We start from the raw sequence: 21,734 nt of genomic DNA, 5'->3' as shown, positions 1-21,734 counted from the left end.
GAAACAAGCATTTGTTAAGGAGTTAAAATTTTCAAACAGTAAGTTTTAATTGCCTATGTTAGACAAATAAGCGCTGATATATAAACATGGTTACATTAAAGTAGTTCTGTAGTCCAACATACTAGAAATTGAGGTCCAGTCATGCTTTTAGTGATACAGAAGAGCAAGATTTGGGTTCTAGAAATTCTTCATAAAGATTAAGATATGCAATATGGTTTGGAGACCATGGTAAAGACAACACAAATTTGCACATCACAATAAAAACTAAGTAGATCAATTTATTATGTATACTATACAACGTGTATGTTTGTAAGAAGCAATTGACATTTCATCACCTTAACTTCTTGAGTGGGTGTAAAGAATATGTCCAACAAAACAGCACTTCTGGGGCCTTTGCACAAACACTGTCCTACAGTACCATGAACAATGAGAGAAGCCTTCAGTGCTATTAGGTTTGGGGACATATCTTTGAAGCTGTTAATTAATCCACTTGCAACTATTTTGAATAAAATGTTGATGCTACTTGATACTGTATAATAAACCTACATGAGTACTACTAGCTAATCACTGCCTATCCTTAAAGGCAAGATAAGAAAGGGACTACCAGGCTACAGTGCAGATAGATCTCTGAAAAAGGTTATTTATCAAATGGTAAAACTCATATTATACATTATATACACAAGTTTGGATAGCTTAGTTATCTTGCTAGAGTAAGATGAAGGTAGGTGTACATTAGCAGTCAAGTTTGATCTACTGTGAAGCGATTATTGGGCTTCATCATTAAGTCTTAATTAATGTATATATAATCAAACTAGCTGTGCCTGCTGCTGAGGTTTATCAGACGAGGTTAAGGCTCACAATCAGTCATTCCCTGGTTAGTAAAACAGTACTTCAAATATATATTTCTCATGAATCATCTATAATGGCATTTGTTACAACTTTAAGAACTGCAAGCCACTGAATGGACAACAAGCATTTGGTGTCTAATCAGTGGTACAAAATAGTGAATTATAGCTGACTGAATGGAATGTTAAATTTAAGCCATTTTTACCTCCTTAAATATCAAGACAACTCACCTGGTGAATTACAGTGTAGCATCACCGACAATGCACACTGAGTCACTTTCAATTGTTAGAATCTTGTTTCAGACCAAATCTTAAATCCTATCAGTAGGCCTAATTTTTCATTTGCTTTCAGTCATACATAAAAAAATAAGGAAGGATTTTCACATTAGGACAGACAGCTATAAAAAGCAGTTTACTTTTCTCTCTCTCTCTCTATATATATATATATATCTGTATTTCCTTGCTATTGTGGTATACACTTATGATTTGATAAGACAGTTCTCCTTTCCCAGATTAACTTTTTACTTATGGAAACAGGGTATCAATTTTACTGTTTATTCAGTCTGGTTCCCATGAAAAATATTCAAATTTGTTATAATCTTAATGGAAGTAAGGAAAAAGTGGACTGTAATTAGCATGAATTACAAGCAAAAAGACCTATGAAAGACATGTAAAAAGGAACAGACTTCTTTGAGATTTCGAAATTCTCTGGGATGAGTGTCCTCCTTTGACCCCAATGGGGGAGGGTCAAACTGACAAGATTATGCAAATTAATCCTGTACCAATACCCTTAAATCATCTAAACCTACCATACACATAATTAACATATCTACCACTACATCTTTTATGAAAAGAGACCAGAATTTTCAAAATGGGTGAAGTCAATGAGAGCTGCAGGTGCTCACTGCCTATGGAAACAATCAGGCCCTTTGGCCACAGTGCATGGTCAAATAGGTCTGAGTTAAGCTTAACTAAGTTTTTCCTTGTTTGTTTTCTGACCTTTTAGTCAGTCTTTGGGATGGGGCACTGAAAAGAAAAAAGATTAGTCTAATTTTTCTTCAATGGTCATTTCCCCCACAAGTTTTTTTTTTTTTTTTTTGGATGATTACAATACAGAAGATTTTTTAAATGCACATTGTAATTAGAATATTCTTTCATGCATGCTTGTGATTGGGCTGGGTTTACACAAAGGAATTGTGTTGCAGTTTTCCTTGAAGAAGTGAATGACAAAAGCAAGCTATCCAAGACTCTTGCGTTCTTGGAGAGGTGATTTTTTGGGGGGGAGGGAGGAAAAATTCTGAACTCCTCTTTTCAAAAGGGGAACTTATAGCCTTTTTGTTAATTGGTTTTTAATAAGCATTATAGAGCAAGCACTACATTAACTAATACCTGATCCAGCTAAAAGAGCAAGTTCTGATTCATATTGTGCCCATGCTCAGCTAGCTTTCCGATATGATGTAATTACATTTATATTTTGGTAGCTTCCAAGTGTTACCTGCTGTATCTAGCAATTTAGGTCCCCATATGACCTGCACTGTCTACACAGAAAGTGAAATTTATCTTTATTTACTGAAATGACAAACTACAACATTATCTATCAATAGACACATCTTGTGTTAATCAATAGATCACAGTGTATAATATAAGTTCCTATTCTTGGTGTTGATCAAAACCAGTTAGGGTTTGTTGTGCAACACAAAGAACTAAGATGTCCCAACAATAAGTCTATATATTATAACATCACCTTAAGCGTTCAGCAAAACAAGATTTCATATCCTTTCAATTAAAAATGTTAAATATTCCAAATGCATTAATGCCTGTCCAATTTCTTAGTAACCCCTAGTAGTTTTGAAGGCTGTCATCTGGGGAACCCTCAAGGACAGTATACGTTTTCATACATTTATTTCTCTATATTCCAAATATCCCACAAAGCATTTCAACTTTAAAAGCTATAGATTTAAAATATACTGAACAGAATGGGCACCTGCCTTTGAATGCCCATAGGTACATAATTCAGATTACCATATATGAACATTGGAGGTTGTTACACACACAAAAAATACAGCTTCAAAAGCATAGGGTTAAGACCAACTCAATCAAGTATCTATGTTAAGTGTTTCATGAATTCTGGGTACACAAGTTTGTTACGTTCAGCAGCAAGATTCTGAGCACATAATTTCAGGCTGAGACTTTCAAAGGTACAGAATCACTTGTGCTTCTGGTTGGCACATTCTGCTTTTTAAAATGTAAAATTAATAGACAATTGCAAAAGGTTGTGCAAAACTATTGTATTTACAAAAATGGCACAAGAGTGAATTCAACAGTCTATGCACATGCACACTTCATTCACATCTTCAACAAAAGTGTGTTCTACACTACAGAACTGAAAAGAATACCAGCTTCAACAGGCAGTTGTAAATAAGTACTAGGTTCACAAGAGTTACATGAGAATGGGCAAATATTGCCCAAGTAAAAGTCTATTGTTAAAGCTGAGACAGGTTTAAGGCCATTCAAGTTCAAGAGCAGATACACAAATTCATTCAAAGCCCCAATTTTGTTTTTATACATGCTTTACCTCCTAGCAACTTGTGGTCTAAACCTCTATTTTAGAGAACAAAGCAGAATTCAAACACAGAAGAAAAAGCAACACAACAGGTAGTTATATTAAATACAAACATACTATGCTGCAATTGAGGTGAAATAAGGAAAGCAGAAACATTAAAAATTGTAACACTTGCTATGTCACTTGCTGAAACCAGTCCTACACTAGGAAATAGGCAATATGTACATTTTCAAGTAGATTACTTTACATTGCTCTAACCAAACCTGTCCTTTTTATCAGTGCATTGTTCTCAACTAGACCAAGTACTACACATTTTACTCTCAACAGTACTCCCATACAATAGCAGCACACGCTACCACTACCTGCAAAGCTGTCAGTCTCAATGACTTAGTGTAGGGGGGTGGGGGGGGAAAGAGAAAAAAAAAGTGAGGAATAACTATTCAGGAGAAAACAGGAATGAGAAGATTCATGCAGTTCAGCCATTCTAGTCAGCCAGCCAGCTTGCTGGCAACAAGAGATGGTTTCCGCTGAGGAAGATCCTGTGGAGTGGGAATGTGATCACCAGTCACTTCTGTCTTGTCAGGAGCTGCAGTAGGGAGTTGCTTGTTCTTCATTTTTGCTTTAGCCATGTTGTAATCCCCAGAATCAAAGTATTTTTGCTAGAAGACAAAAATATTTAAGACTTGAAAAGTTTATCCAATACATAAATGAAATTACACTTATTGAATCAAAGACCATTTAAAACTTCAGAAATAGATAACTGAGTGGGAAGTTTAAAGCAGTGCTCTTAAAAAGAAGAACGAAGAGTTAAAAAACAAAACTATTTTCTACCCCATTTGGGGCACAGTAGCTTTATTAAACACTCCAAAATAAAACAGTAAGTTGAGAACATTAAGACTGCAGAGTTAAGCATGGCAGGTGAAGAAACGCTGATGTTAAGATTTCACATGTAACCATAGATCTGTCCTGTTTCATATAAGCACTTTGCTACTGACCATAGTTTTCAAAAGAACAGGAGGCTTCACTCACTCTCAAGGACTTAAACCCAGGACCTGAAAAGCTTGGTGTGCTAAGTGAACTCAGAATCATGTACCCCAACAACCAAAATATCTTAGAAAGTTCAAAGGATAGAGAGCCTGCTCCAGGAATCCCAGAGCTGTGCTACCTTTAAATAAATTAAAAAAACAAAAACAAAAACAAAAACAAAAAACACCCAGCATATTTAACTAGACTTCACATTATACAGCTAAATTAGTTACGGACACATTCACAAAGTCCTTCCTGAGCTGCACGTACCATGGTTAAGATTTTGTCACCGTTATTTTTAGTAGAAGCCACAGATAGGTCACAGGCAAACAAACAAAAATTAATGGGAGCCAGTGACTTGTCTGTGACTTTACTAGAAATAACTCAGGGGCAGAGTGAGGAAGTAGGGAGGAATGACAGTTGGAGTTCCATGGGGGGGACTGACAGGCTGAGTCCCACCCGCCTCCAGGGACTGTGGCCACAGGGGAGACATGGAGCCCTGGCTCTGGAGCTGGCTGCAGTTGTGGGGCAGGGGCACACAGTCCCCGCTCTAACCCCCGCCACAGACGCACAGCCCCGGCCACAGCCATGGGGGGGGGGGGGGAGGGGGAGGAGAGAGAGATGGCCCTGGGAAGCCATGGGGCAGGGGCACATGGCCCTGGCTCCAGCCCAGCTGCGAGGCAGGGCAGGACAGGACATGGTCTGGGTTCCAGCTGCAGCTGCGAGGCAGGGGCGCACAGTCCCACCTCCAGCTGAAGGAAGATTAGTCTAATTTTAGCTGAAGCCGAAGAAGTCACGGAGGTCTCGTAAAGTCACAGAATCCGTGACTGCCACGACGAAATCATAGTCTTAATTATGATCTTAGGAAAAAAAACAAACAAACAAAATTATTGAGCATGCTCTGAGTTTTTAAAGGCCCATTTAGTCAAACCACCTACTTTCAACCAAAACAATGAAAAGGCTTGAAAATGAAAACAGTTTTTCATGAGGACTATGCCAACACCAGGTTGTACCTTCTAACCCCATAACATTTCAGCCAGAGGGAAATCTATTGACCTTTTCTGAAACTCCCCAACCCCAAATAAAAAGATCTTTTGTCATAGCCTTCACACATAAGCTAGCTGATCTGCTTTGCTTCTAAGTTTCCAAAGAGAATTCCTTCAGAGTTTTCTGTCCAGAAGCAAAAGTTTCAAACAGCAACTGAAAATGAGTTAGAATGACAACAGTTATGCAGCTTTAACTGTAAGGGCTGGATCCAGAAATTGACTTAGGCACTTATATTCCACATTTGGTCACCACTGGGACCACCACTCAGCTGTTCTACCTTGTAGGTGCCAAAATTTCAGCAGCTGAGCATGTACACAGCAGTCTAAGTCCTGACACTTCACAGTAGTTCAGAACATAAGCCCTAGTGTGATTCAGAAACCAGGCATTCTGCTGCCACTCTTGCCTTTAGGGGCTGATCCAGTAGGCATGCTCGGAGCACACCTAAATCCACACAAAATGACTGGAGAGTAGAGTGGCAGCAGCCCCTTATAACCTTCAGCTCAGTGGTTAGGACACTCACCTGGGATATAGAAAACCCAAGGTTTCATTCCTCCTCCTCCTCTAACTGATGTGGAGAAGGGATATGAACAGGGATTTCCCACCTCTCACTCCAGTGCCCTAACTGGACTACAGAGTCACTCTCATTGACACAATGGATAATTATATATATATATTAGTGGAACAGCTCCAACAGGACACACTGAGAACCCCTCCCCCCCCCCCCCCCCAAATATCCCACGGTCCCGTGGTTAGGACACTCACCTGAGAAGTAAGAGACCCAAGTTCAAATCCCTTCTCTACATCAGGCAGAGGGGGAAATTGAGCCCAGGTCTCCCACATACCCTAACCAAAGGTGAAAACAGGGATGCTGCCTCTTGCTACCGCGTTTCTTACCAAAAAAAAAAAAAAGAAAAAGAAAAGAAAAAGAAAAAATCCCCACCACACACACTAGCTAACTCAAGGAGAGAGATCATGGCTGCACATCCCAAGTGGAGCTGGCTGCCTCCCTCCAGTCCAGACTTACGCACCTAACTCTCTCTGTGGAGCTTAGGCCATACAATTTCCTTGGCATTTCCTACTGGCTGGCTTAGGCAGCTCCCCATTCAGTGTGGTGGTTTGTGCTATTCCCATTCTTAGACACCGAACTCTCCCCATCCATTGTAGGAAGTCCGAGCATCTAATTCAGGGTTGTGAATTCCACTAGGGCTCCTAAATCCCTTTGTAAATCTAGCCCTAAGTGTGCCTACGATTCCCCCCATAATATTAGTTTTTGCTCTTACATTTCTGTAACAGAAAACGACAGTGTAGAGTTTACTATGCTTATGGAAGGGACAGTGCTCTTTGTTTTTTGGCCGAACAAAAGCGGTGTCAGAGAGAAAGCAAACTGGACATAGAGGAAAACTGCCTCCTGAAGACTTGTGGCACACTGTAGAAACAATTGCTTCAAAACTGAGCCATTGTGCCACATGAACAGAAATCATAATATGCAGTGCCATATTTTATCCCCCTGTATCAATGGGCTAACAATGATTGTGGGAATGTGAACATGTGCCCCACCCTCCAAAATCTAATTACTAACAAAAATTTTGCTTTATTTCCAAAGACAATTCAATTTAAGTGTCTTCCCACGCTGCATATTAAAAGAAATAATGAACAAAGAAGGGAAGTGATTATACAATGAAACCCGCTACACACAGAACACTGTCTAACGCAGAGAATACTGAAAAAAAAGCCAGTAAAATAAAGCGGTAAATGAAAAATCTGACCATTAAAATTCAGAAGTGTGTTTTAAGTGGTTAGTGTCCCTTTAAAAGTGAGACATGTAGATGGTTCAAGTCTACCAGAAATGTCAATACATAACAAGATTGTTCTTCCCAAATTTAATTGGCTGTTTAAGATTGGTCTTTGTTTTACTTATAAAACAGACAGTTGGGAGTGGAGAGAATCTGCAATGTCAACCCCTTTTCTCAGTCAGGTTACATTTTGAAGACTCTGCAAAGAAAAAGCTAGAGATTTACAATTTTGATATTTAAACCATAACTTGAGACCTAATTTTATAGTGGCTGGAGCAGGCAAACCAAATTTTACTGCTACCCACTAGGTCTCAGCTAATAGTGTTTAGTAAACTAAACTTTTCATCTTTTTCTAGCTTTATTTTTTGTTGCAAAGTGTCAAACATAATTCAGGAACCTGCTGTCCCATTCAATCCTTTATATTGTAAAGGACATTCTCTACTTCAGCCCCAGATTTGCCAGTTTTGAGGCTTATGTGACTATTTTTAGGTTATACAAGGAGGCCAAAAATCAGACTTAAAATTAAGCTTCTAGTAATGGAGAAAGTATTCCTCCATATTCCATATCACCTCTGGAACGGATTACCCTATTTATAGGTTTATAAATTCAAGTCAGTTGGAAGTTAAATACTGTAGAACATGTAACACACTAGTTAAGTGTTTAATACAGAGAGCACATTACATACATTCTCAGTGTTCTGTATTAACTACTGACTCATTTCTAAGAGAAGTTTAAGGTACTGGTTTCAACCTGTGAAGCCCTGAATGGCTCTCCATTAAGTACGATAGCAGCTGCAATATACAGTGCCTGAGCTAACAGCCCCTGAATTAACTGGGAAGGGCTGGTGACAGGGGGCACAATTTGCATCCTGACCTTGGATTGCCAATCCATTAAAGTCACCAAATCTGTGTTTTCCCGAGAGCCTTAGGCCAGGTCTACACTTTGAAGTTAACTGGAAAACCCTCCTAGTGCAGCCTTTTTGTCGGTATATCATATACCAGTGAAATAAACTATATCAGCAAAAGCATGTAGACCACAATGTCCTTCGTACTGCAACATTATATTTAACCGTAGTGAATAGTTCAAGAGATACATGAGCACATATTTAGATATTCTGCTTAAAGACAAATGTTTTCTCTGAGCATAAGTGAATGAACATGTTAATTGTACTCTAACGATCATACAAAAAGCCCCAAACAACTCAGATTCTGTGAGGATAATCCAGGAGCACACTTCTCTGCACTTACCTTCCATCTATGGATTGCACAGATGAACTATAATAATGTGAAAACAACGAGGAGTGCCTATAATAATGTGGTTAACTGTTCCCAATTCCGCCGCATTTACACTGGCTTCATCTACTGGGCAAGATCCTGACCCCACTCTGGCTGATCTGTGCTGCTCCAACAGCAAAGCAGCAAAAAGCAATCTTAACTGCTACCTGAGAAGTCCACTCATGTGGCAAAGGACCTGTGTAGCAGCTGTGTTCCAGCTCAGGGTACAGTAAAAAGGACATGTCCAGGAAGCTGCTGTCATGGAGTCACGAGGGCGATGCTCTAGAACTACTCCATATGAAGCCAGCCAGGACTCTGGGGGAGCATGAGTCCTCTCTCTGAGCATACTGTCTCCAGGACAAGAAGCTGAGACATCTTAGACCCTTCCTGGATCTGACCTTGGAGAATTCAGCATCCCCTTCCATACCATGTGCTTCCCGCAGCGAGTCCGCCCGTGCGGGGCTCCTGGGGAAGCCAGAGAGCCCTGCAACCTAACTCCGCAGTCAGATGTGACTCTCCGCCAGCCGGTAAAACAGAAGGTTTATTAGTTGACAGGAACACAGCATAGGACAGAACTTGTTAGCACAGAAATCAGTGATTTTCAACCAAGTCCATCTTGGGGGGGAAAGGGAGCCCAGACCTATGGCTCTGGTCCTCCCCCTACACCCCAAGCCAGCCAAGACTGACTCGCTTCGAGCTGCCTGGTCCCTGCCCTGCCCATTGCTCCTCCTCTGGCCTCTCTCTCGCTTCCCGGGCCAAGTGTCATCTGGTCGCATCCCCCTCCTGGGTCTCAGGTTACAAAGGGGCAGCCATAGCATCCGTGCAGGCAGCTGGAGCAGCCCCCACAAAAGTCACACACCCTTATTCCCACCACCTAGACATTGATGCAATACACAGGGAAACTGAGGCACGCACAGCATTCATGCAAAACAGTAAGGCTCACATACAACATAAGGGAAAATCCCCACTATGTCACAGCTTCTACCTCCCACCAATTTTGGGGGGCCATTAACTGCCAACATAACTTTGCATTGGCTGGTAGGTGGGGGATTAAAGATGGCTTGACTTCACTTTCATATGCCCCTCCCATCTGAGCTGCAAAACAAACAGTAAAAGCTAGGATGCTATAGATCTGGAGGTGCATGTACTGGCAGAGGTTGCAGAAGCCTGCACAACACCTGGCCTACCATGACTGCTCATCTAATCACAGAGGACACTTTACATAGTGCCTTTCATGCAAACATACTGAACAGTTTACAGATGGGTAAATGAAAGCACAAAATAGATGAGACACTTGCCTAGTGTAAAAAACAAAAATCACTGGCTGAGTTTGGAACAGAACAAAACTGCTGACTCATTCCATACTACTCAATCCATTAGATCAGTGCTCTCCAGGCTGGGATATAAATTTATGACTACAATACCTGTGATGTCTACAGTACATTGGCACAAATTTCAGTGAAACATTACGGCCTTCATGTAGTTACTGGGAAGATGGGTGAATATTTTTTAAGAGCGGCCACTAATTTTGGCAATCCTAAAACAGGAGGGATGGTATAAGAGCAGTGCAAAGCAGCTGTAGCAGGGACCAGGTTCTGGCCCTAAATGTTTACTACAGTGGAATGACGGCTGATTTTATGGAAGTACTGTTAGACAACAAGGGGCCACCTTTTGAATTTAGTGTTCTCAAAAAGGTTGGATGAGTCATTGAAGCTGTATTCAGTTACAGTGCCAGATTGTTAGTGTTTGTTTTGCAGGCATGATCTTTGAACAATTTCCCATGGCTTTTACCATTTGTGACGCTAGCTGATTAAAATAGGATCATATAGATCAGTGGTTTTCAAACTTTTTTCCTGGCGACCCAGCTGAAGAAAATTGTTGATGCCCGTGACCCAACGGACCTGGGGATGAAGGGTCTGGGGTATGGGAGGGGCTCAGAGCTGGGGCAGAGGGTTGGGGTGAGGGCTGCGGCTGGGAATGAGGGGTTCAGGGTGTGGGAGGGGGCTCTGGACTGGTGGTTGGGGTGTGCGCTCTGGAGTGGGACCAGGAATGAGAGGTTTGGATGCAGGAGCGGCTCCAGGTTGGGGAGGGCTCAGGGCTGTGGCAGGGGGTTGGGATGCAGGAGGGGGTCAGGGCTCTGGGCTGAGGGTGCAGGCTCTGGGGTGGGGCCAGGGATGAGAGTTCTGGGGTGCAGGAGGAGCTCCAGGTCTGGGGAGGCTCAGGGCTGGGGTGCGGGAGGGGGTCAGGGCTCTGGGCTGGGGGTGCAGGCTCTGGGGTGGGGTTTGGGGAGGTTCAGGGCTGAGGCCGGAGTTTGGGGCACAGGCTTACCTCAGCGGCTCCCGGTCAACGGCACAGCTGGGTTGTAGAGGCAGGCTTCCCGCCTGGCCTGGCACTGTGGACCGCGCTGCACCCCGGAAGCAGCCAGCAGCAGGTGCAGGTCCAGCTCTTAGGCGGAGGCGCGCAAGCAACTCTGCTCAGCTCTCGCCCTCAAGCACCATCCCCTCCAGCTCCCATTGACTAGTTCCCAGCCAATGGGAGTGCGGAGCAGGTACTCGGGGCGGGGGCAGTGCATGGAGCCCCGTGCCCCCGCCCACCACCTAGGAGCCGGAACTGCTGCTGGCTGCTTTTGGGGCACAGTGCGTGTCGGAAAATGTAGGGACTAGCCTGCCTTATCTGGGCAGCACCGCCAACAGGACTTTTAACGGCCTGGCTGGTGGTGCTGACCAGAGCTTCCGCAACCCAGTCCCTTCCAGTCCGCGACCCAGTTCTGGATCGCGACCCACAGTTTGAAAACCACTGATATAGATCATTGTTGCAACCACTGTTATACATTTGCAACAAATCTTGTACAAAGGTTGTCAAGTGAAGTGTCTATGAAAAGGTTATGATTTGCTGATGATGATTATGCTGTCTGTATGCATGTACCATTTTTGTATTTTAAGTTATGAGTATTGGCTCTATACCTGTGTTTCAAATGTTTTCTCCTGGGATAACCAACAAGGTAGTTAGGCAGCACATCTTGGAGGGTCTATTCAAATTGAGTGGCCCATCAAAAGACACTTAACTTACAATGGACCATGGGAGATGCCCATCTACACTGAGTGGACTATCCTGTAAACATGCTGTCCGGAGTATAGGTAATGTCCCTGCCCAATTTTGCTCTGTCATTGTAGGAAGCCATGTGACTTGCCCACGTGACTCCAAACTCACATCTTTTATCTGTAATTTTCCACTAGCTGTGCTGAGATTTGCTTTTTTTTTTTTTTTTTTTAAAACAATGAGTTTCCCTCCACATGGCAGAGGATATAAAAGGCCCTAGAAATCCCTCCATTTTGCCTCTATCACGCTCCAGCCTCTTTCCTGCCCAAGCCTTTGGACTATGAACTTATCCTAATTGGAGCGTTCTAACGAATGGACTGAGGACCTTAAAATGATTTGGATGCAGCCAGAGACTTTATTCCATCACTGCTACAAGCCTGAACCAAGAACTTTGCAATTACGGTATGTATTTAATTCCTTTAACCAATTTGAACGCTCACCTTTCTTTCTTTCTTTTTATAAATAAACCTTTAGATACTAAAGGATTGGCATCAGCATGATTTTGGGGTAAGATCTGAGTTATGCATTGACCTGGGTGTGTAGCTAGTCCTTTGGGATCAGAAGAACCTTTTATTTGATGAGACTGGTTGTAAAGAACCACTCATCTCTAAATCCAGTGTTTTCGGTGGCAATACAAGGACTGGGATGCCCAAGGAAACTGTTTTTATGACTTCTTGTTAGCCAGTGTGGTGAAACAGAAGTTTACTTTGTTGCTGGTTTGGTATATCCGATGGGAGATTAGCCACCAATCTTGGGGTGTATCTGCCCTATTTTTTCAGCAGTTCATCCTGAATTTGGCATCCTCAGTTGTGACCCACTGAGGCAAAGTTACACTGCTATAGTGTAAAAAGTTACTGACTTCAAAAAATAACATTAAAGGATTCTGAACACTGCATGGCTTTTTCCAGAGCATTACTCTCTGGCTCAACAAAAAAACCTTTGCAGCAATATATGCATTATCTGCATCAGTATAGTGGGGGGAAAAAGTCACAGCAACAAGCATTCCACATTTACTTTTCCATGTAAGTGACTTGTATTGATCAATTTATAAAACAGAACTCACTCCTTTCTGAAGCCTCTTCCTCAAGAAATCTGAACCCCCAGGCTTTTGGCCTAGATGAGGATATCTTGCTTTCAACTTTGCTTCTTCAACTTTTTCTGGACTGATCACCTTATCTTCCATTTCCTGAAACATATGCAATTAAAAAAAATTATTTCTATAAACACCTGTGCCAGAACTCCCCCACTGAGCAATTCAATAGCACACTGATCTATGTTAGCCATCTGATGCCACAAACTATTAGAGAGGATTTGACTAGACACTGTTCAGCATTTTTCCAAGAGCTTTGATTGCAGCAACTATAGAGTGTGTCCCCCTCCCATCTTAAAATTAAATATACAAGGCAAAAAAGAGATTCCTGCTGTATCTCGCAGGACTCCAATTTTACAAATAGCTGATAACACTGTATCAGCTAATATATCTAATTTCATAGAGCAAGCTTAATTTCTCAATCTAAAATTGGTGGTACAAAAACTTTTGAAATCTATACAAGTGCCAGTGGGACCTTTCCCAAGTATCCCTGCTGCATCGTACATAAAGCCGCACAAGAAAAGATCTGTGTAGATGTTAGTTTGTGACAAGACTCCTCTTCCATGACTGTACTATAGCTATGGAGTATTAGTATCACCCCACACTGCATACAAATATCAGAATAGTACAGCTCTGAATCCTTGCCTGCCATTATAGTCAGGAAATTATAGCACATTTATAGATGCTGGCCTTTTATGGAACACTAATGAATCTATAAGTAGTTTGATATACATTCTAACAGATTTCCACAGGCTGATACAGTACAAGTTTAAGATTGAGTAATGTCCATCGCATCGCTGGAACAGACTCATGTGTACAACACATCAAGTGAATCAACATTTTAAAGATGTCTACTCAACAGACAAGAATTTGCAGCCTCTTGTTTTTCAACATCACCCTCTACTTTGGTTATCTGCTCGTATTATATGTATATATGAAAGAGCATGTGCATATCTTCCATACACATGAAAATCATCATCAGACCAATAATTTTCAGAAACAAGTATTTTCTTCTATTCAATACTGTTATGTTGATGTTACTTTCCAATGCAGAGGCCAAGCCTAGACTGCTTCTGGTACTCAACTGTGGCAAATTTTGGGGGAGGCCCTTTTGATTTATGCTGGTTGCTACTGCTTTTAATCCGCAAGGCTGGCTAAATGCTCCTCTTGTGAAAATGAAGACACGGCAAGACTTCTGGACAAGTAGTAAAGGGATGAGAACTCTCATTGAGATAGTCACCCAACTGCATCCAGCTCGTCTTTGAACGTTGCCATAATTAACGCCTCTCCCTGGTATCATACTTCCCCTTGTTACCTCTTTGGAACACCTGAGGATTTACCACATGCAATATTTTTCTGTCCAGACACAACTCAACAGTAGAGAATTGTGAGACACTCCCAACTTAAAAATAGTGGAGAACTAGATCACACAATTACATGAAATTCAGTTTGTATAAGTTTGTGCAAAAAGACTGAACTTCCTGACATACTGATGGGCTCTGAATTTGCATGATCTTGTGAGGAAGGACTTTGGAATCTTCACAGAAAATTCAATGACAGCATGAGCTCACCATGCAGGAGCACCAGTCTATTTCAATACATTAATGAACAAGAAAGCAGCCAGTTGGTAAATAGATATGGAAGACCTATCAAGTCATCTAACCCACCTCTCTGCCAAAACAATGTTGTACCCGCCGGTACATTTTTTTGTTTTGTCTAGTTTTAACAGTCCCACGAAGTTGCATTGAACCGTAAATGGCATCTCATTTAGAGGTTGTACTGATCAAGATATCTTTTCACATATAAAGATCACTTCCAACAACAGTGCTGTGACGCTGAAAGATCAGCTCAGGCCAGAGCCATAGGCCAATTCACTTGTGTGTGAATATCAAAGAAGTTAAATGTAGTAGTATATATTCAAGGCAATTTTCTTGTGAGTTAACAGAGATCAAAGGAGATGTTAATTGTATTGTTTTTGCTTATCTATATCCTGTTGCTTACTATTACATTACATTTACATTATACATGCCTGGTAATTAAATAACCATAGATCAAAGTATATGTTAATGAAGTATATTCAGGTGCTAGAAGTTAACGAAAACTAATGGAACGTTACTTGTATTGTTTTCACTTATCTATTCCTATTATAATGTAATAGCAGGCATTCGCATTATGTAGTTCCTACTCTTGGGGGAATACTGCACCACTGCGCATTGCAGAAATTAATGTTGTGTGCACAGAACTTCCTTTCCCCCACAGAAATGGGCTGCAGTGCTGCTGACCGACACTAGGGACCACTTGACCCAGCAGAGCCCACTTCACACATAGAAGACACTGCTGCAGGGGACCGAGGGAGCTACAGGGTTACTGGCAGCTGCAGTTCCCAGCATGCCCGGAGGGAAGGAGGTGGCAGCACACAGGAAACTCCACACAAGCCTGGCTGTTTCTCCCTCTGGATCCCTGGGCTCTGAGGGGTATGGGGGTGGGTGTCTGGGCTGGGGGAGCCCACAATTGAGATCTTTGGGGGGAGGGTGCAGGTGTTGGGCAAGGGGGGGCCCTGCAGCTGGACTCTGGGGGAGAGGGGGTGGGTATCTGGGCTGGGGGGCCCCTCTGGCTGGGCTCGGGCGGGGGGGAGTGTGAAGGAGTTGCAGGTATCTGGGCCAGGAGGGCCCCGCAACTGATCTCTGGTGGGAGAGGTTGTGGGTGTCTAGCCTCCCACCTGGGCTCGGCTGGGGGGGGGGGGGGGGGTAAGAGAAGGCAGAGAAATAGGAACTGCGTTGTCACAGGGATTTCTTTAACACTCTACTCCTGGGGAAATTCTTTGTGTGTCTGCATTGTCACAGACATACCTTTCAGCTAGTATTTTGAAATAAATTACCAAAATAATTGAATCTGATGTGATTATGTCATGTTATTTTTAACAAAATTTGCAGAATTTTAAAATACTGTGTGCAAAAATTTTTTGGAGGGGACAGAGAATTCTCCCAGGAGTAATATCCCTGTAAGTGGAAATGCTAATTCAAAGCAATTGGCCATTATGTGAGTAAAACAATCATCAAATTGTTGTACGGAGAAGAAGCTATAAGTTCTGATTCAAAGGAAGATCCTTTATCTCTGAACTGTTTAGATTCTAAGAGGGTAGAACAACTGAACAAAAAGATGGAGATCCCCAGAGTTATTCTGGGTAGCCCTGAAAAGATTTTGGGACACTGGCAGATTACTGCATCTCTGCTATCATTTTGGACTTACAAACTTTGACTCACACGTTAATGTATTTTAACTGCTTTAACCTCTCAAAAACTCATTTCTTTTTCTTAAACTAACTAAAGGTTTACTAGCTATTAGAGAACTGGCTGACAGCGTTATCTTTGGTGTGAGATTCAGAGTACGAACTGATGTGGGGGCAAGCGACTGGTCGTTTGGGACTGGGAGAAACCTGATGTGGTATGATTTTTGGTTTATGTGACCATTAGCACAAACTTCAGTTTGTCTGGGTGGCAAGATGGGCTGGAAATGCTAAGGGGACTGTGTGTGACATGGTATTACTGATATAGTGATTCAGGAGTTCACATTTGTTACTGGCTTGATGAAATCGAATTACAGAATATACCACCAGTTTGGGGTGCCTGCCCTGTTTTCTGACAATCTGACTTAAGATTGGAACTAACAGTTGTGAGCCACTCCATGACAAGTGACTCCTATCACACTGGGTCACTGCGTGTGCATAGACAGAGAGAAGTGTGACACCCAATTGAACACAATATCATCACTTTGTACAAAACTATGTGTTTTCCCAGGAAGTCTTCCATGCAAGTTCTGACAAGCTCTGACAGCTAATAGCTCGTAAGTCCTGGTTATTATAGCTATAGATTGTTGTGTGAGGGTCACATTTACCAAACATCAACACCTTTACTCAACTTAGAGCCAGAAAAGACAGAACATTTAAGACAAATATGACATTTAAGACAATATGCACACAAATATCTCCATCTAATGACATTAATAAATGAGGGTCAACATCCAACAACTTACATAAATACACTGTCTTGCTGTCTCTTAAAGGAAACTCAGCTTGTGCTAGTTTACATGTTGACAAGCCAGCACATTACCATGAAGTCAAAAAACGTATAGAATTTGCATTTATGCTATTGTGGCAAAACTAATTAAGTGTATTAATACCTGAACAGGATGCAGAATATGGTTGTCTACTACTGATTAGAACAATGGAGACCCATACATCAATGGCATTAGTGAATTCTGGAAAAGGATACATTCTCTAGACATGTTACAAAAAGCAAAATCCAGACAGATGTTTGACAATTTATTTGGAGGAAGGCCATGTACAACTGACAGATTTCTGTATTAGGCAGCCATAAGGAAGCATGCAAACGCTCTAAAGGAATTAATTCTGCAACTCTTCATTAAGTAGGACAAACCAAGATGGTTGACATACAATGCACTGTCACGGCTGGTCTACACTTACCAGGAGGATCGACGGGTGATGCATCAGCGGTCAATTTGGCGGATCTAGTGAAGACCTGCTAAATCGACCACAGATTGCTCCCCATCAACTCCTGTACTCCACTGGATTGAGAAGAGTAAAGGGAGTCAACAGTACAGCGTCTCCTGTCGACATCGCATATTGTGGACCCCGCGGTAAGTAGATCTAAGCTATGCAATTTGAGTTACGTGAATAGTGTAAGTCAAGTCGACGTAGCTTAGATCGACTTTTCCCTGTAGTGTAGACAAAGTCTCAGACAACCAAATTTTGGAGCAGAGATGAGAATGCACAGCTTCCTTTTCCCTACAAGGACAAAAAAAAATCTAAATATGTAGATGTACAGTTTCTTCTAATAAATTTTATGACCCAAAGACGTGACGATCAATTCTTCTCAAACTATAGTCCGCTCAACAGGAATACCAGAACAAAACATCAAGGAGAGTGCTCCAAAGGGAGATTTTACAAAAATAAGAATCTGAAGACCAATAAATTAAATCCAAGATAAACTGCTGTGGCAAAAGCAGATATTCAAACAGGAGTAAACTGCAGCTTCTCAGGAGAGGCTTCTTGGACATATGAAGCTCTAAGGCTAGACAAAATGAACTGACAAACTCCATTATCATTCTTTGGCAAATGACAGGTATTTTGTGACAGGGCACCGCTTTCTTCCCCCCAAAGACAAGAAAAATCTAGTTCGGCTGTAACTGAAGTTTCAATTTGTTTTTATCCCTTATTTAACATTTTTTATTCCTCTACTCTAACAAGCATACAGTAAAGGTTTCTAAAACATCTCTCTTTCAACTAGAAAAATTTCTGATGATTTAATCCCTGCCCAATTCAGATTCATTATCGGGCTGTATCCAAATACAAGAGTTATTTGAAAGTCATATTTTCACAGAAGATAGTGTTGCAAAATAAAAAGTTTATAATCTAAAGAGTTGTCCGAGTTTCAGTTATAAGTGTTTACTGAATCAGGGTTTATTTCTGTGCTTCCAGAGCTTTTAGGAATTTTTTCTCTGGGTGCATAACTTAAGTAAGTAATACAGAGGTACTACAGTTCTACACTGGATTATCAAAATATTATTTTATGAGAACAGTGACATTTTCCCAGGCAAAACGTTGCTAAATCTTTCAGGCAATATTTCTCATTTCCTGCTACAAAAGACAACATTTGATTTGCCCTGTGGAAATACTGGTGGTGACTATGCCAACTGCTTTCCTGTCTTGTCACTGGGTTCCTGTGTTTGTTCTTGGCACATAAAATCAGTGAGAGATTGAACATCAAAGATGTGACAAAATGCATGGATTTTAAAGCAAGTAACCCTGAAAAAGCTGTTGTTAATTTACTATTAGTTGACAATTGGGAAGAGGGCAGGGCAAGATGTTCCCAGCTCCCAAATGAAATAACTTGAGGGTGCATAAATTAAACTACCAGTCAATAAAATCTAGTATGCAGTTTATTAAATGTTTTTAATTCCATTAATACAACTTTGTAAGAATTACACAAACAACATCCTAACAGGATGCAAATCAAATTCAAGTTCTGTTTTTATAATTCAGAGTTTGTTCTTTTAAATTTCTTTGACTTGGACTATTAAACTAGATTGGGTCTGTTTCAAATCAATTTCACAGTGGAACTACAGCACCAGAACAGTGATACAGTGTCTGGTTCCAAAAAAAATCTCCATTAAGTGTTTAAACTTTGAAGACTTCATATTGATATTTAGTTAATATCGTAAAGTTTGCAGCCTGAGTCAATTGCTTGAACTAGAACACTACATAAGAAATCACATAAGCTATATTGTTGCATAATTTAGTATTAAGAATATTCAGGTATACAGAGCTATTCTGATAGTGATGCATAGTCCGAAATATTTTTACTACATTTTGGGTAGGAACACTGTCCCGTCAATAGTTTTTCCACAAATGTTTTCCAAACTTAAGAACGTTAAGCTATTGAACATAGAAAATTGAACTTGTTGTAGGAAGTCTGAACTGGTAAGGTCTTCATTAAAACATTTCAGTCAGTCAACTTTAGCCCCAAACCCTTTCTGCCTGTACAGCTAGTTCAGGTCAGACACAAGAAAATGGGTGGATGACGGCAGAGCTTTAGGTCATGTCTACATGTGAGAGCTTACAGTGGCAAAGCTGTACAGATGCAGCTGTGCCACTGAAAGGTGTCCCAGGTAGCTGCTCTATGCCGTTGGCATAATTAAACCACCCCCAATGAGCGGCAGTAGCTATGTCGGTGGGGGAATGTCCCCTGCCAACATAGGGCTGTCCACACCGACACTTCTGTCAGTGTAATTAATGTCCCTATGTGGTGTGTTTTTTTCCACACTCCTAAGTGATATAAGTTATACCAACAAAAGTGCGAATGTAGACATATATTTGGTTTACTCTCTTAAGGCTATCACCTAAGTTTAGACTGTTTGGGGTAAAAAGTTACAGCACTTCAGCGCAACAGAAGTGATTCCATAACTTAAGTCCAATTAGGAAGACTTAAAAAAAAACAAACCACTTAATGTTTGCAATGCAGACCATAAGCAATAATACAAACCCCAAAAGAAGGGAGACTTTTTGTAGTCCAAATCAAGAAAAAAAGTAAAGACAGCATAAAACGAGGGAAGCTAGATTCCAGTTTTCAAACTCCAAGATGCTGTAAGTAACAGAAGTAATGTTTTAAAACTGGCCAATGATTTCTTTTAAAGTGGCCATTTTCAGTGACGACAGATCATAAGTACGTATAGCAGTTTTGTTTTGTTTTGGATGCTCTCCATTCTTTATGGCCTCTGGGAAAAGCTAAGAGAGACTCTCAAGTAGCCTGCTGCTCCTTGAACCATTCAGAAATTACAATGCCGGTAAAATGGTGGAGAGTTTCCTTCCACTAAGGCTTCACATGAAGACCTCAGACCCCTAGCATACAGACGACTACAGGGACTAGCTGGGGGAAAGGGAAAGGCCCTGGGAGTAATAAGGAGATGGAAAGTGATCATTCCCCGCAGCCCCAGGCATATTAATGGTTTATTGGTCAGGAGACTAAAACTCCCCCCTGTGAAACAATGTGCAAAGGTCAATATCTTAGTGTTTTTCACCTCTCAGCCATGTTAAGCTATGGAGCCCAGGGCCTGCAACCTGCCCCGCGCACAGTCACACATCCCAGCTGTCCGCAGCCAGCAACACCCCCCCGGGACACAGAGCTCAGCACGGGTAAAAGCTTCCTGATCCTGCAGTTGGCCACAGCGCTTCACTGCGGGAGCCGGGACAGGGGGCCGCGCGCCATCCCACCCTTCCTGCGGGGAAGCCACCCCCAAGCTGTGAGCTCGCGTACACGCGCTCCCGAGGCGCCTCCCCAGCCAGGCTCGGCGGCGGCAAGGCGCCATCCTGAGACAATCCCATTCCCGCAGCGAACCCGGCCTGCTCCGCGGCAGCGGCCACCGCGCTTGGGGGGTCCCCAAGACCCTGGCCAGGAGCAAAGCGGGGCCTCCGCGCGGGCAGAGCCGAAGACCAGCTCAGGCCTGGGGCACCGCGCCCCGGGTAGAACCAGCCGCCACCGCAGGCCGGGAGAGGGGACCGTCAGTCGCCAGAGAGGGAGCACGCTGCTGGGCCAGGCTGGACGCAGCCGACCCTGCCCCGGGCCCCGACGGCGGCCGGAACCAACACAGCTCAGGAGAGAGTGGCCGCCCTCCCCCACGTGCCCTGAGGAGGCACGACCCAGCCGCCCACCTTCTGCTCCTCGGCCGAGGCAGGCTCCGGGCTCTCGGCGGACATAGCACCCCCAGCAGCTGCTGCTAGAGAAGGAGACGGCAGGGAGTGGGGAAGCGCAGCCGCCTCAATCCTTCGCTACCACCACCACCGGACCGCGCACCGATCGCCTCCCGCACAAGATGGCCGCCACTCTTACGACGGCGAGCTGGCGGGATCAGACTTCCTCCGCTCTTACGCTCCCCAGCAACTCAGCCGGCTTAGGAGAGAGCGAATAAGCAGAAAAGAACTTTCCAACTTCCGCATCTCTCTTCCTCGACTTCCGCTTTTTCAACGTCATATCCGCTTCCCTCTGCAGATGAAAAGTGGGAGTTCTAGTATAGTCTTTTGTTCTGGCCTATTCTAGCCTTAGGGTGGCTACTACTCTGTGATTACGCCATTTCAAGAGGAGAGAGCAAGGGGGACCTGCATGAAAACTGCATCCTAGCTAGGGTGACCATGTTTCCCAAAGGAAAAAGGGGACAGTGCATGGGGCTGGCTTGAGCCACTTGCTAGGGTTGCCAGGCATCTGGTTTTCAACCAGAACACCCGGTCAAAAAGGGATCCTGGTAGCTTTGGTCGGCACTGCTGACCAGGCTGTTAAAAGTCCGGTTGGCAGTGTAGTGGGGGCCCAGGACTAAGATGGACTACCTGCCTACCCTGGCTCCACACGGCTCCTGCAAGTGGCTGCCAGGTCCCTGTGGCCTCTAGGCACATGGACATCCAGGGAAGCTCTGCGTGCTGCCCCTGAC

General features: G+C 42.8%; 1 protein-coding gene across 1 annotated transcript; it reads right to left on the bottom strand.

Annotated features, from left to right (window-relative positions):
- Positions 1 to 1,913: 1,913 nt before the first annotated feature.
- ARPP19 (cAMP regulated phosphoprotein 19) lies at positions 1,914 to 21,288 on the bottom strand. The gene is made up of 3 exons (XM_074966321.1): positions 20,965 to 21,288; positions 12,711 to 12,833; positions 1,914 to 4,067 (listed from the first exon to the last, which is right to left on the bottom strand). Exons 1-3 carry the CDS (start codon positions 21,007 to 21,009, stop codon positions 3,897 to 3,899), a joined length of 339 nt encoding a protein of 112 aa, XP_074822422.1. The 5' UTR covers positions 21,010 to 21,288; the 3' UTR covers positions 1,914 to 3,896.
- Between the last annotated feature and the right edge of the window lie 446 nt (positions 21,289 to 21,734).

Source organism: Natator depressus, chromosome 10, assembly GCF_965152275.1.
Source record: "Natator depressus isolate rNatDep1 chromosome 10, rNatDep2.hap1, whole genome shotgun sequence".
Lineage (NCBI taxonomy): Eukaryota > Metazoa > Chordata > Testudines > Cheloniidae > Natator > Natator depressus.
Note: the sequence above shows the minus strand (reverse complement) of the source record. Positions and strands in the feature narration are given on the sequence as shown.